Below are 24,640 nucleotides of genomic sequence, written 5' to 3'. Positions count from 1 at the left end.
ACGTTACCAAGAGCAGTCCTCGCCTTACGTGGCTTCTACACGGCGTTCGACCCTGCTGACTGTTCCCTGTCTTGAACACAGCCTTGGTTTGGGGTTTTTCCTACGTACTGGGATTGTCCTCTAGCTCTTTGATCCTCTAGCTCACTCTCTTCCTCACAGCGGGCTCCAAGGCCGTCTCCTGCACTCACTTTACAATCTCTCCATCAGTTGTTTTATCCAGGTTTTTGTGTCGGTTATTACCTACATAAAGATGCCTGCCAAATTATATTCTCCAGACCTCTTTGCTGAGCTATAAATCCTGTTTCCATCTCCTCTTGAGTGTTTCAGAAGCACTTCTAACTCAGCATATCTAAAAAGGAACTCATCATCTTTAATTCTGGTCTATTTCCGTGTTTCCTCTCTCAGCGAATAGCATCCCGCTGCATGGGATAGAAATCCGAAACTCATTCTTCATACCTCTTCTTCGCCACACATATCCAATCCATTATCAGATTTGTTCATTTTCCCTCCTAATTACTACACTTTGAATGTTTGTCTCCCCCCCCAACCCCATGTTGAGATTTGACCTCTGGTGTTGGAGTTGGGGCCTAATTAGAGGGTGTCTGGGTCGTGGGGGCGGCCCTCTCAGGGGAGTCACGAGTGAGTTCTCACTCTACCCAGGAGAGCTATTGAAAAGTCTGGCATCTCCCCTCTTGCTCTCTTGCTTCCCGTCCCATCGTGTGACCTCTGTGCCCACGGGCCCCTCCACCTCCTGCAGTGGGCGGACCCAGCCCGAGGCCCCCACCAGGGGCAGATGCTGGCGCCCTGCTTCTCCTACGGCCTGCAGAACCGTGGGGCAAATAATCCTCTTGCCCAGCCTCAGGTGTTCCTCTGTAGCAGCACAAAGACACACTTACTTGCCCCTCGAATCTGCCCAGCTTTTGGGCTTGCTACCACTACCACCTGTCTAGGGCAGACAAACTATTAACTCGCTTTTCCCTGCTCTCAGAGTAAGACTCTAGACTCGTTGCCATGGCCACCAGTCCCCGCTCCGTCTGGCTCCTGCTGCCTTCAGCCTCACCTGGCCGCGGGCCCCTCACTGTGTGCTCCGGCCAGGAAGGACCCAGTTCATCCTTCCCGCCGTGGGCCTCGCTGCTACAGAGACTTTGCACAGCATTATCCCCGCCGGGGATGCCCTGCCCTCCTCTCTTCCCCTGACTACCTTCTCCTCTGCCGGGTCTCCGCTAGGCGGTGCGCGTTCCCAGGGAAGCCCGTCCCAGCTTCCTAGATTGGGTCAGCCTTCCTCAAAGGCTCCCACAGCGCCCTATGGATGTGACTGTTTGGTTTTCTGTCTCCCCCGCTGGGCAGGAAGCTCCGCAAGAGCAGGGATGTATTCGCTCGTCTGGCATCCCCGTAACCTGGCACGTAGTAGGTGCTCAGTGCATACCTGTTAACCCACCAGTTAGGCTCCTGGGCCCCGCCACCTGGTAAGGCTGGGCAGCTGCCACCAGCGTGCGCCCCTCGCCCATACCTCGGGCTTTGTAACTGTGTTCATCTAACGTCGTAACCACAGTGTTTAGCCCTGTTGACCGCTCCCTTCTTGAGATTCTGCCTGCATTGCCTTCTCTAGTATTTTATTTTTAAATTTTTTCTATTTTTCTGGAAACATCTTGGCTTCTCTTCCCATTCATTTGTTTCATCGGAGCTCATTCCAAAATTCGGCTTTGCGCTGGCAGGCTTCCCTCTCAGGGCTCCCATTTCTAAAAGGATGAAGTCTGAACCCCTCGGCAGTTCGTGAGAGGCCCCCTGAGGAACTTACAGGATCTCCAGTCCCATGTCCTGGCCCCCTGCCACGCCCCCCAGCTGTCCCTGCAGTCCTTACACCAAGTGACTGGGAGTTCCCTGCACACTCCGTGCTCTTACGCTGCACCTGTGCCTCGGCCTAGGATGGTGCCACGCCCTGCTCTCCGTCCCCACCTCCTGACCCCCCAGTCACCCACTTGTGTCCTGGGAGCCCCTCCTGTTTTCATCAGGTATCCCCTTCCCGGACCGAGACTCCCTCAGAGGTAAGGCCTTTTTCTATATAACACTGTACTTTTATAGAGAGTGCCTGGCATAGAGTAGGCCTGTAATAAATATTTAGATAACAAAAAGGGTAGTTCTTTTATCCTTTAATGATGCCTATAAATACCGACCTGAATGCCAAATAGCACTCCCGATGAACTGGAGTATCACTGGAGAAAGCGTTCCCTCCTGAGATCCATGCCTGCCGATAGCTGAAAAATAAAATGTCGGAAAGTTTATTACAGAAATAACCTTGATCTACTCTGGATGTATTTTTCTGTCTCGCATAATTATGTTACCTTGTCTCACCCTCCTAAAACGGATTTCTGGTCCTGACACGGTAGTTAAATGTTGTTCTATGCTCCAGAATGACATATCTGCCATGACAACTTTGAAGTATTTTCTTTCTTGGGGTGATTTTTTTTTTTTATCAGATTTGCAAGAGAAAGTTATCATATACCAGTCAAAGTGTATGTGTTGTCAAGCCACACACTGCAGTGCTTTTTTTTTTTTATGAGCTGTTATGAAAGCCACGCTTTAGGGCAAAGCAAGAAGGCAGGAGAGGAAAAGCTGTTTTATGCATTTCCAGCTGCAGAAAGTAGTGACACTTCGCGTGGGAGTGCTGTATTCATTCTTGGATCTCTCCCCTGGAGGGATAATAGGACATTGCTTTTTTGGCTTTCAAAAGGGTATTGCATTGTCTCCCAACACAAATGCCGCAGTTTGACCTCATTCTGCTCTTGCTCGGTACAAAGTTTTCCTTAATGTCATAAAAAATTATTGATGATCCTGTTGGTGACATAATTTCCTATAAGGTTTTCAGGAAGATTTGGAAATCATTATGTGTTTTCACTGGGTGTGCCAGATGTGGAAGAGGATTAAGAATTAAACCGTCTGCTTGGCTTTGGCCAGTATTAGATTATAAAATGTGCTGTGATACTGGAAACAGGAATCAAAAGGACAGGACTAAATAGGCACTTCCCTGGATTAAAAAAAAAAAAAAAGAATGTATTAAGAGAGTGGTCCCCAGGAGTTGATATTGGGAGAGCTTTTTTAAAAAGTATTTTAAAGATGATCTAGAAAAGAGAAAAAAGAGGTTCTTAGCACTTCGTGCTAAGAAAGTAGGGTTGATTGGCACAAGCTGAAAGTCCCAAAACATTATGTGAGTGGGCAGGAGAAGAGCAGATGTGACCTCATTTCCAATCAGTTCAGCCTTTAAGTAGTTCTTCTTTCTCCACCTGATGAAATGGTGAGATTGTTCTTTTGAAGGGTGTGTTCAGCAGGGTTAATTTCTTATCCTACTAAGTCATTCGGTTTTTGAAGTGTATTTCCTTTCTCCATTGCATACATTATATATATATATATATGCATACATAAATATTCATGTGTTTAAAAATCTTCACAGATTTTATTTTACAATCTTACCCTCATTACTGTGCTTTCATTTTTTTTCTTCCTCTTTCCTGATAGCTTTCTTACTTTTAGGTCATTTTGTAGAAATAACACAGTTAAGAAATGTCAAATATTGACGAGTTTATTAAACTATTTCATGTGACTTTTATTATATGTTATTTTTAGAACGAAAATACTATTTAGGAGCTTTCTTTTTAAAATCCAGGAATTGCTTAGCTCCCAAACATGGAGAGTTAAAAATCTACCCATTGTAGTCTTTTCATGATTTCTAAGAAGTATTGCAATTGGCCTTTTACTACCTGTGGGAGATGGGGCTTTTAAATGGCAATGGTACGCCTGGTATTTTTAGCCCTGTGTAGACATATGTGCTCTTAACCAACAAAATGATGGCATAAACTTTGACACATACAGCTTTATCACCTTTTGAAATATACCACAAAACAATGTACTGGTTGTTTGTTTAATATTCATGTTTGACTCCTAAAGCTCAGTTCAAATCAGCTAAAGAGTTAAATAGTAATGATAAGCATTTTTTAAGACTGTCGTGTATATTTATGATTCAGTTCATGAGCTAAAGCATGAATTTTTATAAGGTCTCTAAAATAACTTATTTAGATTTTAGAAATATTTTTAAATTTTGTGGGCTTCCTAGACTTCTTGATTAGTTGTCTTATGATAATAACTTTGATCTGGACCAAATAAATAGTCTTATGAATAAAAGTGTTTTTGTAAAAGGATAATCAATTTTTTGTTTGTTATTTTTCTATTATAAAAATTAACCTGCATTTTGGTCCTTTAATTCCCCATTTCTTCTTTTAATTTATTCCCCCTTGAGTATTACCTAATATTTTTCTGACCTGATTTAGCAGGAATCTGTTTGCAAGATAAATCGGCCTAGGGAACCTAAGACCAACATCAGCGGATTTACTTTCTCATGTTTAAATAAGGTACTCATTTTCCATGAAGTACCAAATTTTACTTGCAGACACGATTTATCCAAATCTGAAGAAGAGAAGAAACTAAAAAAAGAATTATTCAAATTTTAGATTTGTAGGGAAGTAATGTTTTCAGTTATGTCATTTGGATTCCCAAAATGCTATCTTAAACCAAGCCAAGCAGTAGCATAAGGTAATAGGTCTAAAGTCAATTTATATTCCAGCAGGATAATAGTAAATGACCCACAGCTAGATGTTCTCTGTTTACTCGGTCCGTGAACAAACGTGCACTGAGTACCCACTGTCTGCTAGGTGCTTGGGACACACAGATAAATAAGATACACTGTCTGTCCTCAGAGAGCCCCGAGTCTGGGAAGAAATACGCAAGGCAGTGCAGCAAGAGCAATGCTAGAAATGTTCACAGCACTGTGGGAGGAGGGGGCGGTTTCCAGGAGCTGGTTCCTGAGTTTAAAGTTGTTGGTTTGAACTATTGTGTGCTTGATGGTAATTTCACATTTAGAAATAATAGTGTTTCATGTTAGACATAATAGTGCTAATACAAAGAAAGATTTCGTATGAAATTTCTTTTTCCAGTTTTAATTTATATTTTGACAATGGAAAGTTTTTATTACTAAGAAATTTGCAGTTTACCCTGATACCCTTAAAATATGCAGTGCATTGACATGGTTTTTTTAAAAGCAAATTTTAGGATAATTTTAATAAATTTGATCACCTTCTTTGAATGAACTAAATTTCGTTCAAAATTATACTATATACTTCTGAGTAAATATAGTGGATTTATTACCCCTGTTTACTAATATCACTGCCAAAACCACTTCTAAACTACACCCAATCACTAGAATAACCTAGAGTTCCAAATGCTCAAACTTAAAAAATTAGAATATTTTTATATTTCTGAAGTTTTTCTTTTTATTAGTATTATAACCTCTTATCTCTGAAACACTTTAAATAAATGCATATCCTATAAAGAAATTCATACTTGTCCATTAAGATGGGGTGCTGGTAAAATGAAGTTAATTTTTCTGGTCAGTTGAAGAGTGATTTTCCTAAAGCCTGAATGAAGAGATGCCTACACGCACACAAACACACACACACACACACACACACACACATGGGTACTCACTTGCAGTGTCCAAGGATATGTGTGGGATTAAATTTTTAAAACTTACTGAAGTATCTACTTGAAATATAGAGGTGGCCATGGAAATTGGGCACTGCCTAAATTACAACAGGGGATACAATCAGTGGATAATTATTATCCAAAGAGAGAGTATATGGGACTGGTGTGTCAATACTTCTTTATATCCTAAATCGAAGTCTTAGCCTGGTAGGAAAAAACTTGTTCAACCCTTGTTTGGTTTCCTAGATGATTCTAAATGCTTAGAAGGAGGGATCAACATTTTCCACTCTGAGCATCCAGGTCTTACCATTTACCTGGAACAGGAGTCCTCAAACTTTTTAAACGGGGCCAGTTCACTGTCCCTAAGACCATTGGAGGGCTGTTGGAGAGCACGGTGCACATTCCACACATGTGAGAGCACGGTGCACATTCCACACATGTGCACTGTGGGCCTGGGACCAGTCGGCTGCTAAGCAGGACAGGCAGCAGCAACAAAAACACCCAGCGGGCCGGATAAATGTCCTCGGCGGGCTGCATGTGGCCCTCGGGCTGTGGATTGAGGATGCCTGCCATAATGTATCAGAAGTCTTGAGAGAAAAAGAAAAAAATAACCATTAGCTATTATATAACAGGCAGCTCTCCACAGTCAAGAGTCTGATGTTCCAGTCTCTAGGGTGAGTTTGGGTTGGACAATAATAGTTTGCAGTACAGTACTCAGCCTGGCTGCCCTGCTGACAGACGTTAGCATGCAGCTTTAGAGTTGCTGACCTGGATTTCTGTTGGTGAAGCAGTCACGTGATGCTAATCCTGCTCTTTTCTCCATTCTCTTACCTTTGATTTACATCCTGGCCCCGTACTTAAAAAAGTCAGAAAGAAAAGGAATCCCTCCTAAGCGAGTCTGTTTCTTTGAGCAGATAATTATTATCAGAATGTCATACTTTATCTTAATTAAACCATCCCCAAGGCTTGTATAGAACTTTTATATTTATATAAAGTCACCTAAAAGCACACATTCTCCATCTTCAGTTCTGCCCCAGTTGCTAACAGAGGCATTGCCCTTGGATGGTGACCTTAAATCTTGTCCTAGTTTAGGGGCATTAAAGTATTCTTGGAATGGGGTCCTTTCCTGTAAGCGATGACATCCTGGATATTTGAAGGACTGGTGAAGTCTCTGTCAGACAAATTCTTGGGGGCCCCCCTGCCCCTCCCAGCACCCAGCAGGGCCCCAGCTCCCAGTGCAGTCCGCTCTCAGTGCTCTGAAAGGAGCAGGGCTTGGAGGTCTCCAGTCAGCCCCAAGGTCAGATGCACTGGCTTTCGCAGGAGCTCAGTGGCAGGAAACGAGGCACGGGCCTGGAGGGCCCCACCGGCCCACCCACGTCCTGCCACGCCACGCGTTGGTTGCTAGGAGTCCCGGGAGCGCAGCCTGCGAGCACACCTCGTTCCCTCCCGACTGGAGCCTGTTATTTTTACCACACCTGCCTGCTCTCCGAGCCTGTTTCTTCTGCTCCTTCTAAGTGACTGAGTGCCTCCAGAGAAAGGATGCCAATGGGATTTTTCTAATTAAAGGTGTTTTCGATGGGGAGTTTTTAAATCCAGAATGAAATCTGGCTTGTTATACTTTTAAATCCCGTGGCTCGCGGCGCGTGATAACCAAACTGTGCATGTGGCTCAGCAGGGGCCGTCTCTTAAAGCTAAGTCGTCATTTCTCAAGAGCTCGTCATTAAGACTTTAGCTTTCCAGGGTCCACCGATGATTTCAAATCCACACGAGCCCGTACTGCTGCCATTTGCTCTAATGACCATTTTTTTAAAAAAAATCCCTTTGGATGTATGTGATTTCTACCAAGGTCTGACTATCTTGGAAAAATATCACACAGAGTAGAGTCTGGGGGTCGGGTCAGGGGGACTTGGTCAGTTACGAGGTGGATAGTGACTAGTGCGACTTTATTTATGGCAATTCGTATCACTGTCCGGTGATGGTTATTATATTTTTCAGTCCATTTCTGCCTTGATGAGCACACTGATCTTGGAAAATTATCTAGGTCCTCTTTTCCATTTCTAGTCAACAGCGACTCATTGATTTTGGCTGTATAGTAAAACAGCCGGTGGTGATGAAGGTATCATAGTACCAGTGAGTCATAAAGGCGAGTGCCGATTCTCATTCACTCTCAGGAAGAAGGAGTATGTAGAAAGGATCTCAGGGGAGCGAAGTATGACTCTGCTTTGAGCCATTCCTTGAGTCACACAGTATTAAGATTTGACATGATTATTACCTTAATTGACTTGGAGTTAGACAGTTCCCATACTTGGTTTTGCCTTTGGATTAACGGCGTGCAAACTTTGCGGAAGTGCGCGAGTTCAATTTTTCTGGCATCATGTCGCATTGCTAAGAGTGCAATACTGCACAGCGAATACAGAGGACTCAGTAAGTACTGCAGTAAGGGTCTGTCTGATCCGAGCCCCCTCTCCCATTTCATATCTCCATCCTCTGTCTTTCCCTTTTCTTCTCAGTGTCTCTGTCACTACTGAAACAGAAATGTTAGGATTCATTCCTTTGTTTAGTGACTGTTTATTGGGATTCTGTGCCAGGATGGGCTCTGGGGCTGCAGCGGTGTGTGTGGTGGACAAGGCCTCCGTACTGGCACAGAGTCTAGCCCGGTGTGGAGACCAGGGGACCGGACCCAGCCCACACCTGTCTTAGTAAAAAAAGACTCATTGGGACACATCTATGCACATTCATTTACATATCGTTTGGTAGCTGCTTTCACACTGCAGAGGCAGATTTGAATAATTGCACAGAGACCCATGGTCTGTGAAACCAAAAATATTTACTACTTGACCCTTCACCAGAAAAGTTAGCTGACCCCTCCTCTCACAGGTAACGCTGGAGGTGTTGCATACATGCAGGCTGGAGCCTGAAAAGCCCCCACTCCCCGAGGACAGTGGGCCTGGCGGAATGTTGTAAGCAGGGAGAGTAATGTGTTCGTATTTGAGTGCTAGAAAAGTCCTGTGTTCATGCATTAGGAAGAGAAGCACTAAGTTATGGTGGTTAGGGGTATGGGCTCTTGAGCAGACTGTTTGGACCGAAATTTTGTATACCAGGTGTTGATTCTGATCTTGTGTAAACTTCTCTGTTAGGATTTCTGTCTATAAAACAGTAATGGTAATCATGGTACCTAATTCATGGATTAAAAGAGTTAATATCTGTGAAGCACTTAGAATAGAGTGTCCACAGTGGTTACTGTTGCAGTAGTTCTGCTTAGAGGTGACAGTGGCCCGAGGCAGTGGCAGTGAGGATAATAGAAGTGGCCAGACTCAGGGGCTACACAGGTGATGGAATTCACAGGGATTCGTGGTCGATTGGATGTCAGTAAGGCAGATAAAAGAGAACAATCCTTAGTCATCCCGTACCTACTAAATTCGCATCTGAAATAATTTTCTGTAGAGATTTTTGCCTCTAAGTAAACTATCAGCAGACAGCAACCCACACATCAGCATCATACCCAGAACCTTACCTCTGTGTTCCTGTGTTCTTCAGAGCAGAGTTTTCAACCCTTTCGAGGCAGTTCAAACTCTCTGGAAAAACACTAGTCGGATGGTGCTAATTGTATGATTAATGTGTTAAGGGATTGCACAGTCTTAGGTACAGGGAGGTGACAGACCAGCCAGCCCGCTTTGCATGGTCTAAGTGCACCTTGCCTCTCCCCAGCCATGCACTCTATGACCCCCTGTCTGATTGCAGTGAGCGGCTCTCCCTTAAGCTAGTGATTCCCAGGCTTAGATGCATATTAAAATCACCAGGGTGCTTTTCTAAAAATCCAAATGCCCAGACCAATTAAATCACAGTGTCCAAGGGTGGAACACGGATACCAGTATTTTTAAAGACTGCTGAGGTGATGCTAATGTTGAGAAGCACTGCTTTGCACAAAGGATGGTACTGGGCTAGCAAAACCTTAACATGTGACACCTGAAAAGCAGAAGCACCCAGGATTACTGACTGAAGGATGTGCGTAGGTGATGAAGGGTCCAAACAGAAAAGAGAGGCACCTTTGCTGCGAATGTCTTTATGTGCAGAGTCTGCTTTTCCCTGCCCACCTCTGCAACGGGGCATTTTGGGTGTGGTCCAAAAGCCCAAGCTGACTTGGCAACAGTTATTAGAGGTTTTTTTTTTAATAGTTCTGGATGTGGATAGACTCTCACTGAGGAGAAAATACTGAATCGGGACTGTTGAGTACATATCACCACCATGTTCCTCCCCCACGGGGGCACCAAGCCAGCCTAGTGAGGGGTGACATCCATCTCACACCACTGCCACCATATGGCCGTATGGCTGACGAAAGGTTCTATTTATCATGCACCGGATGACTGGGAAAACCGCATGCTGCGCAACGTGACCTATTGAGCATCTGTTTTAATGAAAGATCCTAAAACCTGATTGCACCATGCCTTAACAATATGCTTTATGAATGGGTCTTTGACAGAGTTAGGTTTATAAAGGGAGAAGTAAACAATTCAGCCATTCATTTATTTTGGAATAGTGAGATGAGGAAACAGCCTTAAATCTTGGTATTTCTTTTCTGTCCTAAAAGATATCCTCTAATGGGAAGTCCTGGTTAATAGCCTGCTTATATTTCACATTGTAAACTGTTTTGTTGCCTCAGCCTTTTTTAAAAACATGAACATTGGTGTCATGAACTCTGCTGTGGTGGTTTGCCTTCATGTACTCATTGTATATCCCCTCCCTTTTGTGTAGGAAGACAGAGATGTCAATAACCCCATGCCTAACCGAGGAGGCAATGGACTAGCTCCCGGGGAGGACAGATTCAAACCTGTGGTACCATGGCCTCATGTTGAAGGAGTAGAAGTGGACTTAGAGTCTATCAGAAGAAAAAACAAGGCCAAAAATGAACAGGAGCACCCTGCTGGAGGAGATTCCCAGAGAGACATAATGCAGAGGCAGTATCTCACTTTTAAGCCTCAGACGTTTACCTACCGTGATCCTGTGCTACGCCCAGGAGTCCTTGGTAACTTTGAACCCAAAGAGCCTGAGCCTCACGGAGTGGTCGGTGGCCCTGGAGAGAATGCCAAGCCATTGGTCTTGGGACCAGAATTCAAACCTGAAGTCCAAGCCAGCATTAAAGAGTTTGGATTTAACATGGTGGCGAGCGACATGATCTCACTGGACCGCAGCGTGGGTGACCTGCGTCAAGAAGAGTAAGCGCACACCCTCTTCCTTCTAAACTCGGGGCAGCTATTATTTCGATCGATGTGCAGGCTTAGTTAGAGTGTTAGAATGGAGAGATTTATTTATGCCTTAGTTTCAAGGAAGTAACAGGTTCTTTGATCAGCAAAGCGGCCAGAAGGAGGAGGCTCCTCCATTTATGCCACCTACTGAAGGTTTGGTATATAAAATTCCGGGGTCTTCTGCCCCAGTGCTTCTCAGAGTGTGGTCCCCAAACAGGTACCGTCTATTGGTTTTTTGTTACCAGTCCACAGTGAGGAAATGAGCTTACATCAGGGTGTAAAGCAACTACATTGTCAAATACTTTGTTTAGGTCAACTGACAGTTTTTTAATAACAAATCTCTCTTGATGTGTTGATTTTCATTGTGGAGCAAGCTGCTTATCTTGTTGTGGAACAATAGCAAATAGCAACAGTGCTCTGCATGTCTTGTATAATTAGCCAGCCTCATGTTTGCTGCGATTTTTTTCTCAGTTACTGAAACTGGGAATTGAAGTGCTTGAATGTGTGCAAAAGGAACACTCAGGTAAAACTGTGGCCTAAACTTTCAAGTTCTTTTCACGTAGCAAGATTTTAAAATGAGGATTTCTAGCTCTTACCTTTTGAGAGACACTGATTATTGAATGAACTCAAGGCTTTTTCTCTTTCAGGTTATTCAATAACCAGGTCTACGGCTATAGGGTCTAAATAGCTTTCATCAGTGTGGATGCAAGTTTAATTCACTGCTGCTAAAGAAAATACTCACAGTGTATTCCTGATGATGTGCTGTTAGCATGGTCTTCATCTTAAAAGGTTAACACAGCAGGTGCACACCCCCACCCCCACCCGTGTACACACACGTACATGCACACACGTGCATTCACCAGCATTCTTTATGACCACTAAGTAAAACTCCATGTCTAACGCAGTGCCACTCGATAGACCTTGGGCATTCACATACATTTATTGGTAAGTGAGAGGGATGGATGAAATTTGCAAAGGAAGCAGGGGTGGAGTATAGCAGCCGGATATATATGATGGTGAGAGGTCTGACCTCTGACACGGAGAAGGGTTGGAGCGTGTCTAGGGGCTGTGACGGAAGAATCTTGGAGCAATGTATTCCCAGTAAAGTACAGACTTGCCTGGTTCTGGGGTTAGCAAATAAAAATACAAGACACCTAATTAAATTTGAGTTTCAGGTACAGAGTGAAAAGAATTTAGTATAAGTTATGTCCCAAATATTCATAAAATGTACTTTTAACAACGTTGGTATCCGGAATCCAAATTTAGCTGGGCGTCCTGTGTTTTATCCGGTCGCAGCCCCGGTGAGGATGCGGGCCATGTTGCCGAGTGTCGTTTCTGAGGGTCGTTCTTCCATCTCCGCTGCCGCTGCTCGGGTCCACGGTTTCCCCTGGAGTCCCACAGTCTCCTTCCTAGTCTCTCCATCGCTCTCACTGCCTCTCACAGGCCCCGGGTGGTCCTGGCGGAACCCAAGCACAGCCCGCTAACGCCGCCCGTGCCCTCCCGCTGCACTTCGCGTGGAGCCCAGGCCCCCAACGCGCCGCGGCCTCCCGCCCGCGCGCGGTCTGTCTCGCGCGCACTGCAGGGCTTGTCCCTTGTCGCTGAACGCCCGCCCCCTTCGTCCTGTGCCTGGCTCCTCCCCGTCCCTTATTCCCGTGGGGACCTCGCTGTCTAGGCTGTGTGACGCGGTGGCGCCCGCCTCGCCCCCTGGCACTGCCCTCTGCCGTTCAAGGCGTGTGCTTGTCGCCTCCCCTGCGAGCAGCGCCCGTGTCCACCCCACAGTCCCGGAGGTCACCCGCGGGCTCAGGGTAGTGGGCTGGAGAGGGTCTGTGGAGAGGGATGGCGGACGGGTGGGCTAGAGAGGGTCTGTGGAGAGGGATGGCGGGTGGGTGGGCTGGAGAGGGTCTGTGGAGAGGGGGTGGCGGGTGGGTGGGCTGGAGAGGGTCTGTGGAGAGGGGTGGCTGGTGGGTGAGCTGGAGAGGGTCTGTGGAGAGGGATGGCGGGCGGGTGGGCTGGAGAGGGTCTGTGGAGAGGGATGGCGGGCGGGTGGGCTGGAGAGGGTCTGTGGAGAGGGATGGCGGGCGGGTGGGCTGGAGAGGGTCTGTGGAGAGGGATGGCGGGCGGGTGGGCTGGAGAGGGTCTGTGGAGAGGGATGGCGGGCGGGTGGGCTGGAGAGGGTCTGTGGAGAGGGATGGCGGGCGGGTGGGCTGGAGAGGGTCTGTGGAGAGGGATGGCGGGCGGGTGGGCTGGAGAGGGTCTGTGGAGAGGGATGGCGGGCGGGTGGGCTGGAGAGGGTCTGTGGAGAGGGATGGCGGGCGGGTGGGCTGGAGAGGGTCTGTGGAGAGGGATGGCGGGCGGGTGGGCTGGAGAGGGTCTGTGGAGAGGGATGGCGGGCGGGTGGGCTGGAGAGGGTCTGTGGAGAGGGATGGCGGGCGGGTGGGCTGGAGAGGGTCTGTGGAGAGGGATGGCGGGCGGGTGGGCTGGAGAGGGTCTGTGGAGAGGGATGGCGGGCGGGTGGGCTGGAGAGGGTCTGTGGAGAGGGATGGCGGGCGGGTGGGCTGGAGAGGGTCTGTGGAGAGGGATGGCGGGCGGGTGGGCTGGAGAGGGTCTGTGGAGAGGGATGGCGGGCGGGTGGGCTGGAGAGGGTCTGTGGAGAGGGATGGCGGGCGGGTGGGCTGGAGAGGGTCTGTGGAGAGGGGGTGGCGGGTGGGTGGGCTGGAGAGGGTCTGTGGAGAGGGATGGCGGGCGGGTGGGCTGGAGAGGGTCTGTGGAGAGGGATGGCGGGTGGGTGGGCTGGAGAGGGTCTGTGGAGAGGGGTGGCGGGCGGGTGGGCTGGAGAGGGTCTGTGGAGAGGGGGTGGCGGGTGGGTGGGCTGGAGAGGGTCTGTGGAGAGGGATGGCGGGCGGGTGGGCTGGAGAGGGTCTGTGGAGAGGGATGGCGGGTGGGTGGGCTGGAGAGGGTCTGTGGAGAGAGGGGTGGCGGGCGGGTGGAAGGAGGCTGCCGGAGTCCGAGCCTCAGCTCTGTCGTTGTAAGATGTGAGATCTTTGAGCAGCTGCTCACCCTCCCTCAGCGTCAGTTACCCGAGCCTTCAAACGGGCCTGACGATACCCATCTCTCAGGACTGGCATTAGAATTAAGTGACGGAATAGGCCAGCAGTCTTTTATTACAGGCCTGTTGGTCAGAAACTTAAGTATTAGCTGTTTTCACTGCCGTGGTACTGTTTCCAGTATCATCTTGTCAGCGTTTGAATGTTTTCAGTTACCATCTAACTTTGATACTCTCTGTTGCTTTTTGGAAAACATAAGTGTCACACATTGTCTTATCCACATCATCTTCTACTTGTACCTTCTGTGATGGCAAAGCCTCGATCTTTCCTTTGAAAATTTCATACACAGCAATTGTCATCTCAACCTCCCATTTCTCTGAGTCCTCACTGCTCTCCTGCAGTTCCCTTCTTGCACTTTTCCTTTCCTTCTTTCTCTCTCTTTTTCTTTTTCTCTTTCTTTTCTTTTCTTTTCCTCTATGTTTGTTTCCTCCTTTCCTTTTTAAAATTTATTTTTATTTTTTTGGAGACTGGGTCTTGCTATGTTGTCTAGGTTGGCCTTGAGCTCCTGGTCCCAGCATCTTCCTGCCTCAACCTACTGAGTAACACAGACTACAGGTGTGTGCCACTGTGCCTGGCTCCTCCCTTCCTTCTTCCTTTTGTTTTCTTTTCTGTTCTCCTTCCGTTCCTTTCTTCCTTTCTCTTCTTTTCTCTTTGTTTTCTGCTTCCCGCCTTCCCGCCTTGCTCTGCACAGGCCCGTTGTTTCCCATATTCTTTTCTCTTAACACAACCGGATCAGAAATAGGAAGTTGCATGTTTTGTGTGTCATTTCTTTAAGTATTGTATCCCCAGTCAAATAAAAGACTCAAGACTTTCTTAATAAATGCTCCTAAGCCTCTCTTTGAAATTCTATCCTAGTGATAAAACTCATTTAATATTTCAAAACGCTCAAATATAACCCCCAGAAAATTTTTTCAACTGAGTCCAAATTATTTTTTAAATTGGATTCTTTCTGACACTTTTTACAAGGTGAGATAGGCTTCATTCCTCTTCGTACACTTAAAATTCGCTGTAGAGTGTACAAATAATTTTTAAGTAAAGTTATTCATGATTCAGAATGTGGATAATCTTAGGATTTTCTCTAAGAAAACCAGCAATGAATAAATCTCCCTTAAGTTGTGCATGTTATCTAATAATGCATTTTAGCACTTTTCTGCTTTTATTGGTAACACTGAAAACAAGCCATACACACACACACACACACACACACACACACGTGCCCTTCCCCACCCTCATGGGGAATGCGCTCTGGACCCCCTCAGCCACTGGCCTGCTCTGGCTGCTTTTTGCAGCTTTGGAATCTAGGCCTTTCCAGCCTGTTCTCCTGCCTCTGTCAGTCATATAAATGAGCCACCTGCAAAGCTTTGAAACCAAGCTCTGGGCTGTTTGTCCAGCTGCGACATCTGACACTGTGGTTAGCTTGTTCGTTCTTGTGGCTGTTCTGTAGTCTTCTCAGATGAATGTTCTCTACCCTAGGAGCAGGAAAGAGCTGCCCAGCTGCTGGTGTGACTCATACTTCTGTATGTGATAGCTCCAAATTACACTCACTCACTGAGTAATTTGCTGGCTGTCGATTGCTTGTTAAGAGAGTGAGTAACAGTATTTTGAGTGAACTGGAGGCCTACTTCTTTTTTTAAGACTTGAGCCAAGCATGACTTCACCTGACTTCACACTTTTTTCTATAAAAAAAAAAAAAATATGATTTTCTTCAGAGTTCGACAGACATTGAGCATCTCTGTCCGCAAGGCACTGTGCTGGCCAGCCGGAGGATGCAGCAGTGAGAAAACACAGTCCCTGCCTTCAAAGGGCTCACGATCTACCCTGGGGAGAAAGGCAGGAATGCCAGAGTTTAAGAGCCATAGGAAAAGTCTGAGCAAAATGACATGGTTCTTTGGAGTGAGAGGTGGTGCCCAGTTACAGGGAGTATCAGACTACTGGGTAGAGGAATCTAGAATGGATTAGGGGTGAAGAACTGTTCCAGGGTTAGTGTCATTAGAAGTGGAACTTGTGTGGAGTTTAGAGAATCAGGAAAAGGAGACTCAGTGTGAGAGAACAGAGGAGTTAGAATCAGTGGGCTTTGGCAGGCGAACCAGAGGAAGGAGGAATCAAAGATAGAGCCAAGGATTTGAAGCTCAGTCACACACACAGAAGAACGGTGCCAGGAACAGACGGGGTGGCCAGGATAGAACGGCCCGGCCTCCTTTACTTAGCCAGTTTACTCCTTGGCTTCAAGTGAACTCATGCGGAGACAGTGAGGATGAGGAGCTTATTTATAGGAAGAGGTAGAAAGTTCTATTTGTGGATATGTTCGATTTTCTTCTGATAAAGTTTGGGATTTTATTTCCTTTAATGTGAACTATTGATGCAAACACATGGAAATTATTCTTACCCTTTTTCTGCCCAAGAAGGCAGGCAGTCAGAGGTATATCATCCAAGCTATTTTGTTTCAAACAAATGAAGTAAATATTTTGACTTGTTGAGCAAATCCATCTGCTTCTAATATTTAACCTTTTTTTCCACCTACACACCTTTTGCATTTCTGTTTTGTAGAAAGCTATCTTAGTTGCATTCACAGAGTGAAATAATAGATGTAAAAGTGCTTTGAAAATTCTGAGAGCTATGCAAATGTTAATATGATCGTTAATATCTTTCATAAGCTTGTCTGTGGGAAATAGAGTTTTTTGAAAGATATTTTATATTTATATTCATGCTTTATACACCAGATCATTTTTTCTTACCTGATGCCACAATAAATATTTATTTTTATACTCTTAATTTTATTTAAGGTGAGTTGTGGTTGTGAGCTTTTCTCATTCTCTATCCATATTAAAGGCTATCTTTGATATCTAACAAGTTGTTTAGAACATAGTGCTATAATTTATAAAATGGTTGCTATTTTTAAAACACTGATTTAGTTGAAATGCTATAGCTTTCCTTTTCAGTTTTTACATATCATGACCCATAGCTTTCAGTTAGGCTAACTACAACCTTAAAGCCACTCACAGAGGTTAAAACAGATATTTAGAATAATATATAAATCATATACACATATGTATATGTGAATCATGAATATGCATATGTCTTTCAAGACTTTACCCCCATTTTTCTATGGTCAGAATATATGTTGGTTCTATATGACCATCCGGCCTCTGCCAATGGTAATTTTTAACACACAATCTTTTTTTCTCATAGACTGCTTGAAATATGTTTCATTTTTCAGACTACAATTTGGCAACTTTTTCAGACTACAATTTGGCAACTTTAGAAGATCTAATCTGCAGGAAGCACGTTTGAAAGTGGTTTCAGATGACCCATGATGGACATGTTGCTTTCTTTAGGTACAAAAAATACTTTCTGACTGGCCTGAAAATGTTTACTCTTGGAAACTGGGGTACTTTGTGATTTTTTCAGGGGGTTTCCAGATTAACTTCAAAAATAAGTTGCATGCTGATACCTAGTTTCTTTTCTTCTTGTAGGTACCCAGATAGGAACACAAAAACACATGTGTACATTCCACTTTGGAATTTTCTCAATGATGGTAGTAGAGCTGGTTTTTGCTTAAGGTCCTAACTGAAATTATTATGGAGATCGGAAGGTAACCTATATCGACCCAAATTTCCGCAGCAGTTTTGAGGGGTACCATGGTTATGAAGTGAGGCTAAAAAACTGGAAATGCTGTGATGCTCTAAGCTGCCATTCACAGAGTAGCAGCAATCTCGAATCCTGCTGTCTCCAAAGTACCTCCTTTTCCTTGGTAGGATTCTGGGAGACTCACTCCCTTTAGTGGGATCATCCTCCTGCTCAGACTTCACTTGTTTGGGAAGGACCTTCCCACTGTCTGGTCCTCATCCAAGTTAGCTTCATTTCCCCTCCCTTCATGTGCCCAGCCCCCGCCACCAACATTACAAATCATAAAATGTGCCTGACGAGATGTTATAAACTCACGTTGCATTTATTGTTTTTTTCATGGTCCTCTATCTCCCCAAACTATTGGAGAATAGTTGGAAAAATATTTACAGTGGCACCACTAGATATCACATCACATCCCACCCCAGTGATAGACAATTTCAGGAAAACCTAAATGCTTTTTTTTCCTTCAGAATAAATTTCCTTCCAATGGGGAACACTGACACGGAGATTAAGGAATGTTTTCTGTACCCTTTCCTCCTCCTGGAGCATCTCAGTTTTGGAGCTAAGAGTCTTTTTCAATGTCCTCGGCTAAGAGGTTATCAGTTCCTCCAAAAAGAGAGCCTCCACCAGTAGACCCAGACGTGCCCAGTGCGGTGTGGCTGGCAGAACACAGGCCCCTTCCCTCCGTGGGTCAGCACGGTCCCTCTGGTCGTTTAGCAGTTCATACTGTTAGATGTAGCCAGGACCGTGAGATACATACACTTGCTTACTGCAGTGTGGGTTTCCTTAACGCACAGTGGCTCTTGTGTTTGTTTGATAAATAGGGAAATGGTATCAGTTCAGTGCAGAAGTCCTGGTGGTTCATAAATTTCCTCTTGCACGTTAATGTTTGGAAGTGGTCAGGGGGCCAGGTTACTCACAGTTAGCGAGATAGGCACAGCAGTGTACACATGAATACCTTAAGGGGGAAAGTATCAGTTCTGCAGAAGTGTCTCTCTTTTGTGCAAGACATAGAGGAGTTTGGTGGCTTCAAGACCCATTATACTTAGCACTGTGTTAAACTGTCTGGGAAGCTGCAGGCGCATGCAAAGGAGCTGAGAAGGAAATTGATGGATGACAAAGGCTATTCTTGGATTATACTTTTAATGTTGGCGGAATTGCTCTGTATTAGAAGTAAATGTCTCCAAAGACCCACAGAAAGGAAAACCCAAGCTCCCGGGTTTCAAGGTTCTGAAGGGATGGACTGTGACGTGTAACGAAAACATCAGTGGGCGATTTCACTGAGCTGATTGCTTTTGTTCCCCTTAGGGCTCTGGTCCCAACTTCTATGCCTATTTTACCCTTGAGTCCTATTTTTTTTTAAATGTATGGTTTTGCCAAACAGAGAGTTTACCAAGAATATATTATACATATTATGCATATACAAGAATATATTATACATTTACCAAGAATATATTATACACACATTGCAGAAGCACCTGTATTGCACCTAAAGGACAGCCGAAGCCAAACTGCCAGGTGTAGGGCCATAGAGTGACTGCAAAGCCATACTAAAAGAGGAAGAAGGGGAGATATTTTTCACACTGAAGATGAATAATTTACAGGAAACTGGCTAGCTGGTAAACCAAGTATAAATCAACATTTAAGGAAAAGAAAGATCCCCTACTTTTTCATTTATTCTAGAAACACAGCAACCATTCTAAAAAAAAAAAAAAGCAGCTCTCTGCACGAGTACTCCCCTTGAGCCGCACACCTGGGAGAAACTTGGACCAGTTTAGAGCCAGGACTCGCTACTGCTGTGACAGGCCGTAAACACCCGAGATGGCAACCTCACTCCGTTCACGCTCACATGCGGGGGTCTTACCTCTGGGATGCTGGAGAGGAGACACTCTCTGAAACTAGTTGAACCGGGTCAGAGGCAGTTAGGGAAACCACCTTGTGGAATCTCAGAATGAGTTTCAAGCCGGCATGACTCCGTGACCTGTGGGGCTAATTTGTGACAGCCGCCGTGGTAAAGGCAGGTGGTTGGAGAGCTGTCAGGCAGGAGCATGACCACCAATTTTTTTTTCCTTCAGCAAGGATTTTGGAAGTAATAATATGAATAATTTGTTGTATAACTTCTTGGATGCACCTTTGAGCAAGTTAATTATCTTTGCTCATTTTAAGCTAAATATGTAAACGATGCACTTGGTTATATTATAAATAGAATTGTCCTTTCATCATTCTTGCAATACTTATAAGGTGAATGTGCTAAAAAGTAAAAAGAGCCTTGCACCCAAAGCCAAGCTAATTGCATGAGTTAAAATTATATAAATAATATAATTACACTCAGTAAACTTTTAGTGCATCCCTGAGAAATGGCCTGTGGCCTTGCTTTCCCTCTTCCCTGAATCCTGGGAGAGATTCCACTCTTCAAAACGCAGCTAATGTGTAGGGGAGAAAAAAAATCACATGTTTGATAACCTAGGAACGTATTTTAGAGTGACGCCCGCCATTTTAATCAGACGGAAAACATCCACGCACCCTCCAGAACGGGAAGCCCCAGCGAGCAAGTCAAGAACCAGGACAAAGGGCTCTGGGGGACGACTTGAGAATCTAAACTACCCTGGAAATGCACCGCTGTCGCTTTAGGGGAAAGAGTTGTAAAGCCTTCAGTGAAGGATGCGCCTTGTCTTCTGCGAGGCAGGAGCTCCCTCCAGAGCCCGGACGTGCCACGCTGCAGCCCGCTGGAGTGGCCCGTCCAGGGACGGGTTTTCAGGTCGATTTCTTCTCTGAGTGAGAGGGAAGGAGCATATGGGAGGACAGAGAAAGTCTCTCCTAAAGTCTGTGTGAGCCACAGCTACTTGGGAAGCAGCTCGGGGTGTTCTCATTCACATCAAGTGCAAAGGAGGAGCGGTGGTCCAAGCAGACAACAGCACAGTGGACCAGGGTGTGGCCGGTTCTTGACCTCGTGTCTGCTGTCGCGGGGCGCCGGTCTCTGTCTCTACAGTCGCACGCCGCCGGACGTGGGGGCTGGGCGAGGGAAGGGCTGGACTTAACGATGAGTGGTAGTGCGCTAGGGCATGCACTGCAGGTGTAGAACGGCACAGAAAGGCAAGTTCCAGCCCCAGGGTATTCATTCCACGTGTCGGTATGGTTTTCGGGGATATTTCTCTATCGTTTCAAAGGAAGTATAAGCTGTGTCTTCCACGTCCACTTCCACGTAATCAACTGCGTTGCTGTGGCTGCTGCTTTCCCTAATTTCTCTGTTACAGCAGCTAATGACACAGGGCGCTCAGCACGTGGCAGTAAGGACAGACAGCATCCAGGCCCACGTATTGGTCACCTGCTTATGTCTGGCAGTGTGCTAGGTTTTTTTCATGCACTGTCTCCAGTCCTCATAACTGTCCTGAGACAGTATGGTTTTATTTTTACTGTGTTTTTAGATGATGGAGATGAGGCTCAGAGAAGCGGATAACTTGCAGGTCACACGACTAAAAGATGGAATTCCTGGGGCTCAGATTCTGGCTTATGCACCACGTTGCCTTGATAGTGACCGGCCAAACTAACGGCCAAGGGTTTGTGGTCCAGTATGCCACAGGGTGTTAACCTTTTAAAGAGAAAAACAGAGGAAGTTATTAATAGGAAAAGGCAAAAGGCTCTGTGTCTCGTTAGGCAGAATTTTTTTTTCCCGTCTCCAAGACAGTGTTTCTCGGTCCCTGGCGCTGTTGGCGCTGGGCTGGATGGTTCTTTGCCGGGGGCCGTCCTGCATGTCCTGCAGCATCCCTGGCATCTACCCTCGGGGGGCCCGGAACGCGCGCGCACGTACCCGTCTCCTCCTCCCGAGTCGTGAGAACGGGATCTCCCGGCCTTGCCCCACGTCCTCTGGCCGGTACAGTCGCCCCTGATTAAGAATCAGTGCCCTGAGGGGCCAGTCAAGGTCTCGTGTGTGTGTGTGTGTGTGTGTGTGTGTGTGTGTGTGTGTGTGTGTGTGTGTGTGGAGTGACGCAATGGAACGTACAGGGATGGGATTTATGGCATCAAGGGGACCAGCCGGGTCAGCCTGGTGCAATGGGACGTTCGGATAGGAGGACTTACTCCTGGGTAAGGTGAAGTTAGTTGTTAGACGTGCAGGGTCCCGTGCAGGCTCACAGGCTACATCGAGGCCGGAGAGCTGATTACGATCAGTCGCCACGCAGTAACCATTGGACGTTTTTTACTTTTTTTTTAACCCTTTGCACTCGCTTGCTTTTTTTCTCGATTCCTTTATTCTGCTCGGGATTTAATGTTTTAAATACCCCAGATTTTACAAAGCGTGGCAGTAGAATAAAAAACCGGAGTTTCTTTTCATACAGACTTATTTATTTGGATTTTTTTTTATATTTCAAATTATTTATACAAAGGGTAATTTTGATCTCTATAATTTTTGCTAACCATGTGGAGTCACACTCGACATTGAGTGCAAAGGGTTAATGACAAATACTGGGGGTGGACTAGAGGGAGCCGCCCTTTTTTCCACTATTAAAAAAGATCCTGAAAGACTCAGTCTTTCCTGCCTTTTATCTGGTTCCACCTTTGAGTCAGTGGTGGCCACTGATGGCAGTTTCAGAATTTGGTGCGTATTTGTCCAGACCTTATTTATCATAAGTTATTAAACCCATTCCCCTCTTGAATTTTCCCCCTAATTTCCATTTCTTTTCTTTTTAATCGGAAGAATTGCTAATTTTGGGGGAAATTATTCTAAGTAACAAGGAAAGTACTGATAATGCCTATGTCATTAACCTTTGAAGATAATTTTGCAAAGATACTTATCAGCACCATTGTGAGAAATTGACTCATAAATATTGTGGATGCGTATCAGCGAGGGCCAGAAGAGATCATATAAAGGTAAAACATAACAATACAGTTAGTCCTCTCCACATCAACGGCAGGTTCTTGGAAACTTTGACTTTAAGCCAAATGGCATACAACGAAACCAGTTTTACCATACGCTAATTGATGTAAATAAGAGTTAAGTTCCTGTGGCTTATTTCTGGTCACAAAAACATCACCAAACTTCTAAATAAAGACCAAACACTTTTAATATTAAACATTTAAATAAACATGACATACATACATTTAAGAAAGATGAATAAAAACAAGATTTTCCTAGAGTCAGGCCCCTCTCTTTTACATGCTTAAAGATTACCGAGAGTCCCAAATTATTAAGCTTTTGTTTATGTGGGTCAACTACCAAAATTTGCCACGTTGAAATTAAAACAGAAAATTTTAGTTATTTACTAATAGATTTTTTTTTCCATACACAAGAAGTCCTTATTACTAATAGATTTTAAAATAATACATCTGTTACATGCTAACATATTTTATGAAAATTTTCCAAAATAAAAAAATTGTAAGAGTAGCATTATCTTGGATTTTAACCAGTTCCTTTAATGTCTTACTTACAGAAGAAAGCTGAATTTTAGTATCTACCTCTGTATTCGGTCTTTCCCCTTATATTGTTTTGGTTGAAGTACATGAAGAAAATCTGTCCTCACATAGATATGTTTGTTATTGGAAAGAGGAGCAGTATTTTAATAGCTTTTTAAGGTAATTGTGGATATTCTTTTTTGATGCTATACTAAAATTCAACAAATGGTAATGTTTTTAAAAAAGTAGTAGCAACATAGAATCTGAAACTGGATAAATTAACCTTTTATACCCTGTCGTTAGACTATCTTGCACTCTTACAGGGTATTTTATCCTCACATATTGTTATAATATCATGTTGTGGTCATCTGGAAAATATCAGTTTCCCAAGTAATGCAGATCTTTTCCAAATATTGACAATTTCATTATATAAAGATAGCCAACAGCACATTAATATCACCATTAGTCTCATCAGAAAAGTATTAATTCCTAAGAGGCTATCATATTTCCAAATTTCTAAGTTTTGCCGGAAAGCTTAAGTTTTATCATTGGCAACAAATGCTGTCAGCTGTTTTCCTTGAAGTGACAGACTCCCTTCATTCATGCTCAAAAACATGCTGAATAACCAGCTCTCAATGACTGTAGTTTGTCCATTGAGTCTTTCAAGTAAAAATGCCATTCTATGGAAAAAATCATAGAAGCTTATTCAGCTTGCAACTTAGTCTCATAGGAGCTTTTGCTGTGAAATGACCATCATATTTCTTTTTCTTTCTTTCTTTCTTTCTTTCTTTCTTTCTTTCTTTCTTTCTTTCTTTCTTTCTTTCTTTCTTTCTTTCTTTCTTTCTTTCTTTCTTTCTTTCTTTTTTTTTTGAGACAGAGTCTGAGTCTATTGCCTGGGCTACAGTGCCATGGCATCAGCCTAGCTCACAGAAATCTCAAACTCCTGGGCTCAGGCGATCCTCCTGCCTCAGCCTCCCAAGTAGCTGGGACTACAGGCATGTGCCATCATGCCTGGCTAATTTTTTCTATGGCCAATTAATTGGCCAATTAATTTCTTTCTATTTTTAGTAGAGACGGGGTCTCACTCTTGCTCAGGCTGGTTTTGAACTCCTGACCTTGAGTGATCCTCCCGCTTTGGCCTCCCAGAGTGCTAGGATTACAGGCGTGAGCCACCGCACCTGGCCTGACCATCATATTTCAATACGTAACAGAAGTGCTTCATGCATACTTCCTATTTTGTTTCAGAACTTTAAAAAGGCATGTACTCAAGGAATTCAATATAATTAGAAAGTCGTCATCCAAGAAAACTTACTGTTTCATCAAGGACATTCACTGTAAGTGGCATTTATGTCACTTTCCGTGTGTGGCAGTGAAGAATGCCATAAACACAAGTACCCTTTGGTGTCATCTCTTCATTTGTGCAAAGGCGCCAGCAGTTTTACCCAGCTTTGCTTTGATACCATCAAAGGAAATATCAACATAGTGAAAAAGGTAATTAGCTCTTTATATTATGATTAAAATAATTTTTATCTAACCAAACTCCTCCAAGGGTCTTGGAAACCCTGAGAATCTGTGACTTGTACTTTGAAAACCACTGCTATAGATTTTAGAATGAGCTAGATGAGTAATAATAATAAAAGTCTTCAGAAAAAGAAAAAATTCATCATCTTCAGTCTTATGATTTGATCATTGACAAATACAATGCTATTTTATAAAATTAAATTAGACCTCTTATACATGATTCAT

At 44.6% G+C, this 24,640-nt stretch overlaps 1 protein-coding gene across 3 annotated transcripts in view; it reads left to right on the top strand.

Annotated features, from left to right (window-relative positions):
* GALNT7 (polypeptide N-acetylgalactosaminyltransferase 7) overlaps positions 1-24,640 on the top strand; it is a 134,981-nt gene that overhangs the window by 58,804 nt on the left and 51,537 nt on the right. For all 3 annotated transcript variants that reach the window (XM_012770675.3, XM_012770674.3, XM_012770676.2), the window contains exon 2: positions 10,285-10,745. In XM_012770675.3, the coding sequence (XP_012626129.1) occupies positions 10,285-10,745 (461 nt within the window). The remainder of the gene's footprint in view (positions 1-10,284; positions 10,746-24,640) is intronic.

Source organism: Microcebus murinus, chromosome 15 (genome assembly GCF_040939455.1).
Source record: "Microcebus murinus isolate Inina chromosome 15, M.murinus_Inina_mat1.0, whole genome shotgun sequence".
NCBI classification, from domain to species: domain Eukaryota; kingdom Metazoa; phylum Chordata; class Mammalia; order Primates; family Cheirogaleidae; genus Microcebus; species Microcebus murinus.
Note: the sequence above shows the minus strand (reverse complement) of the source record. Positions and strands in the feature narration are given on the sequence as shown.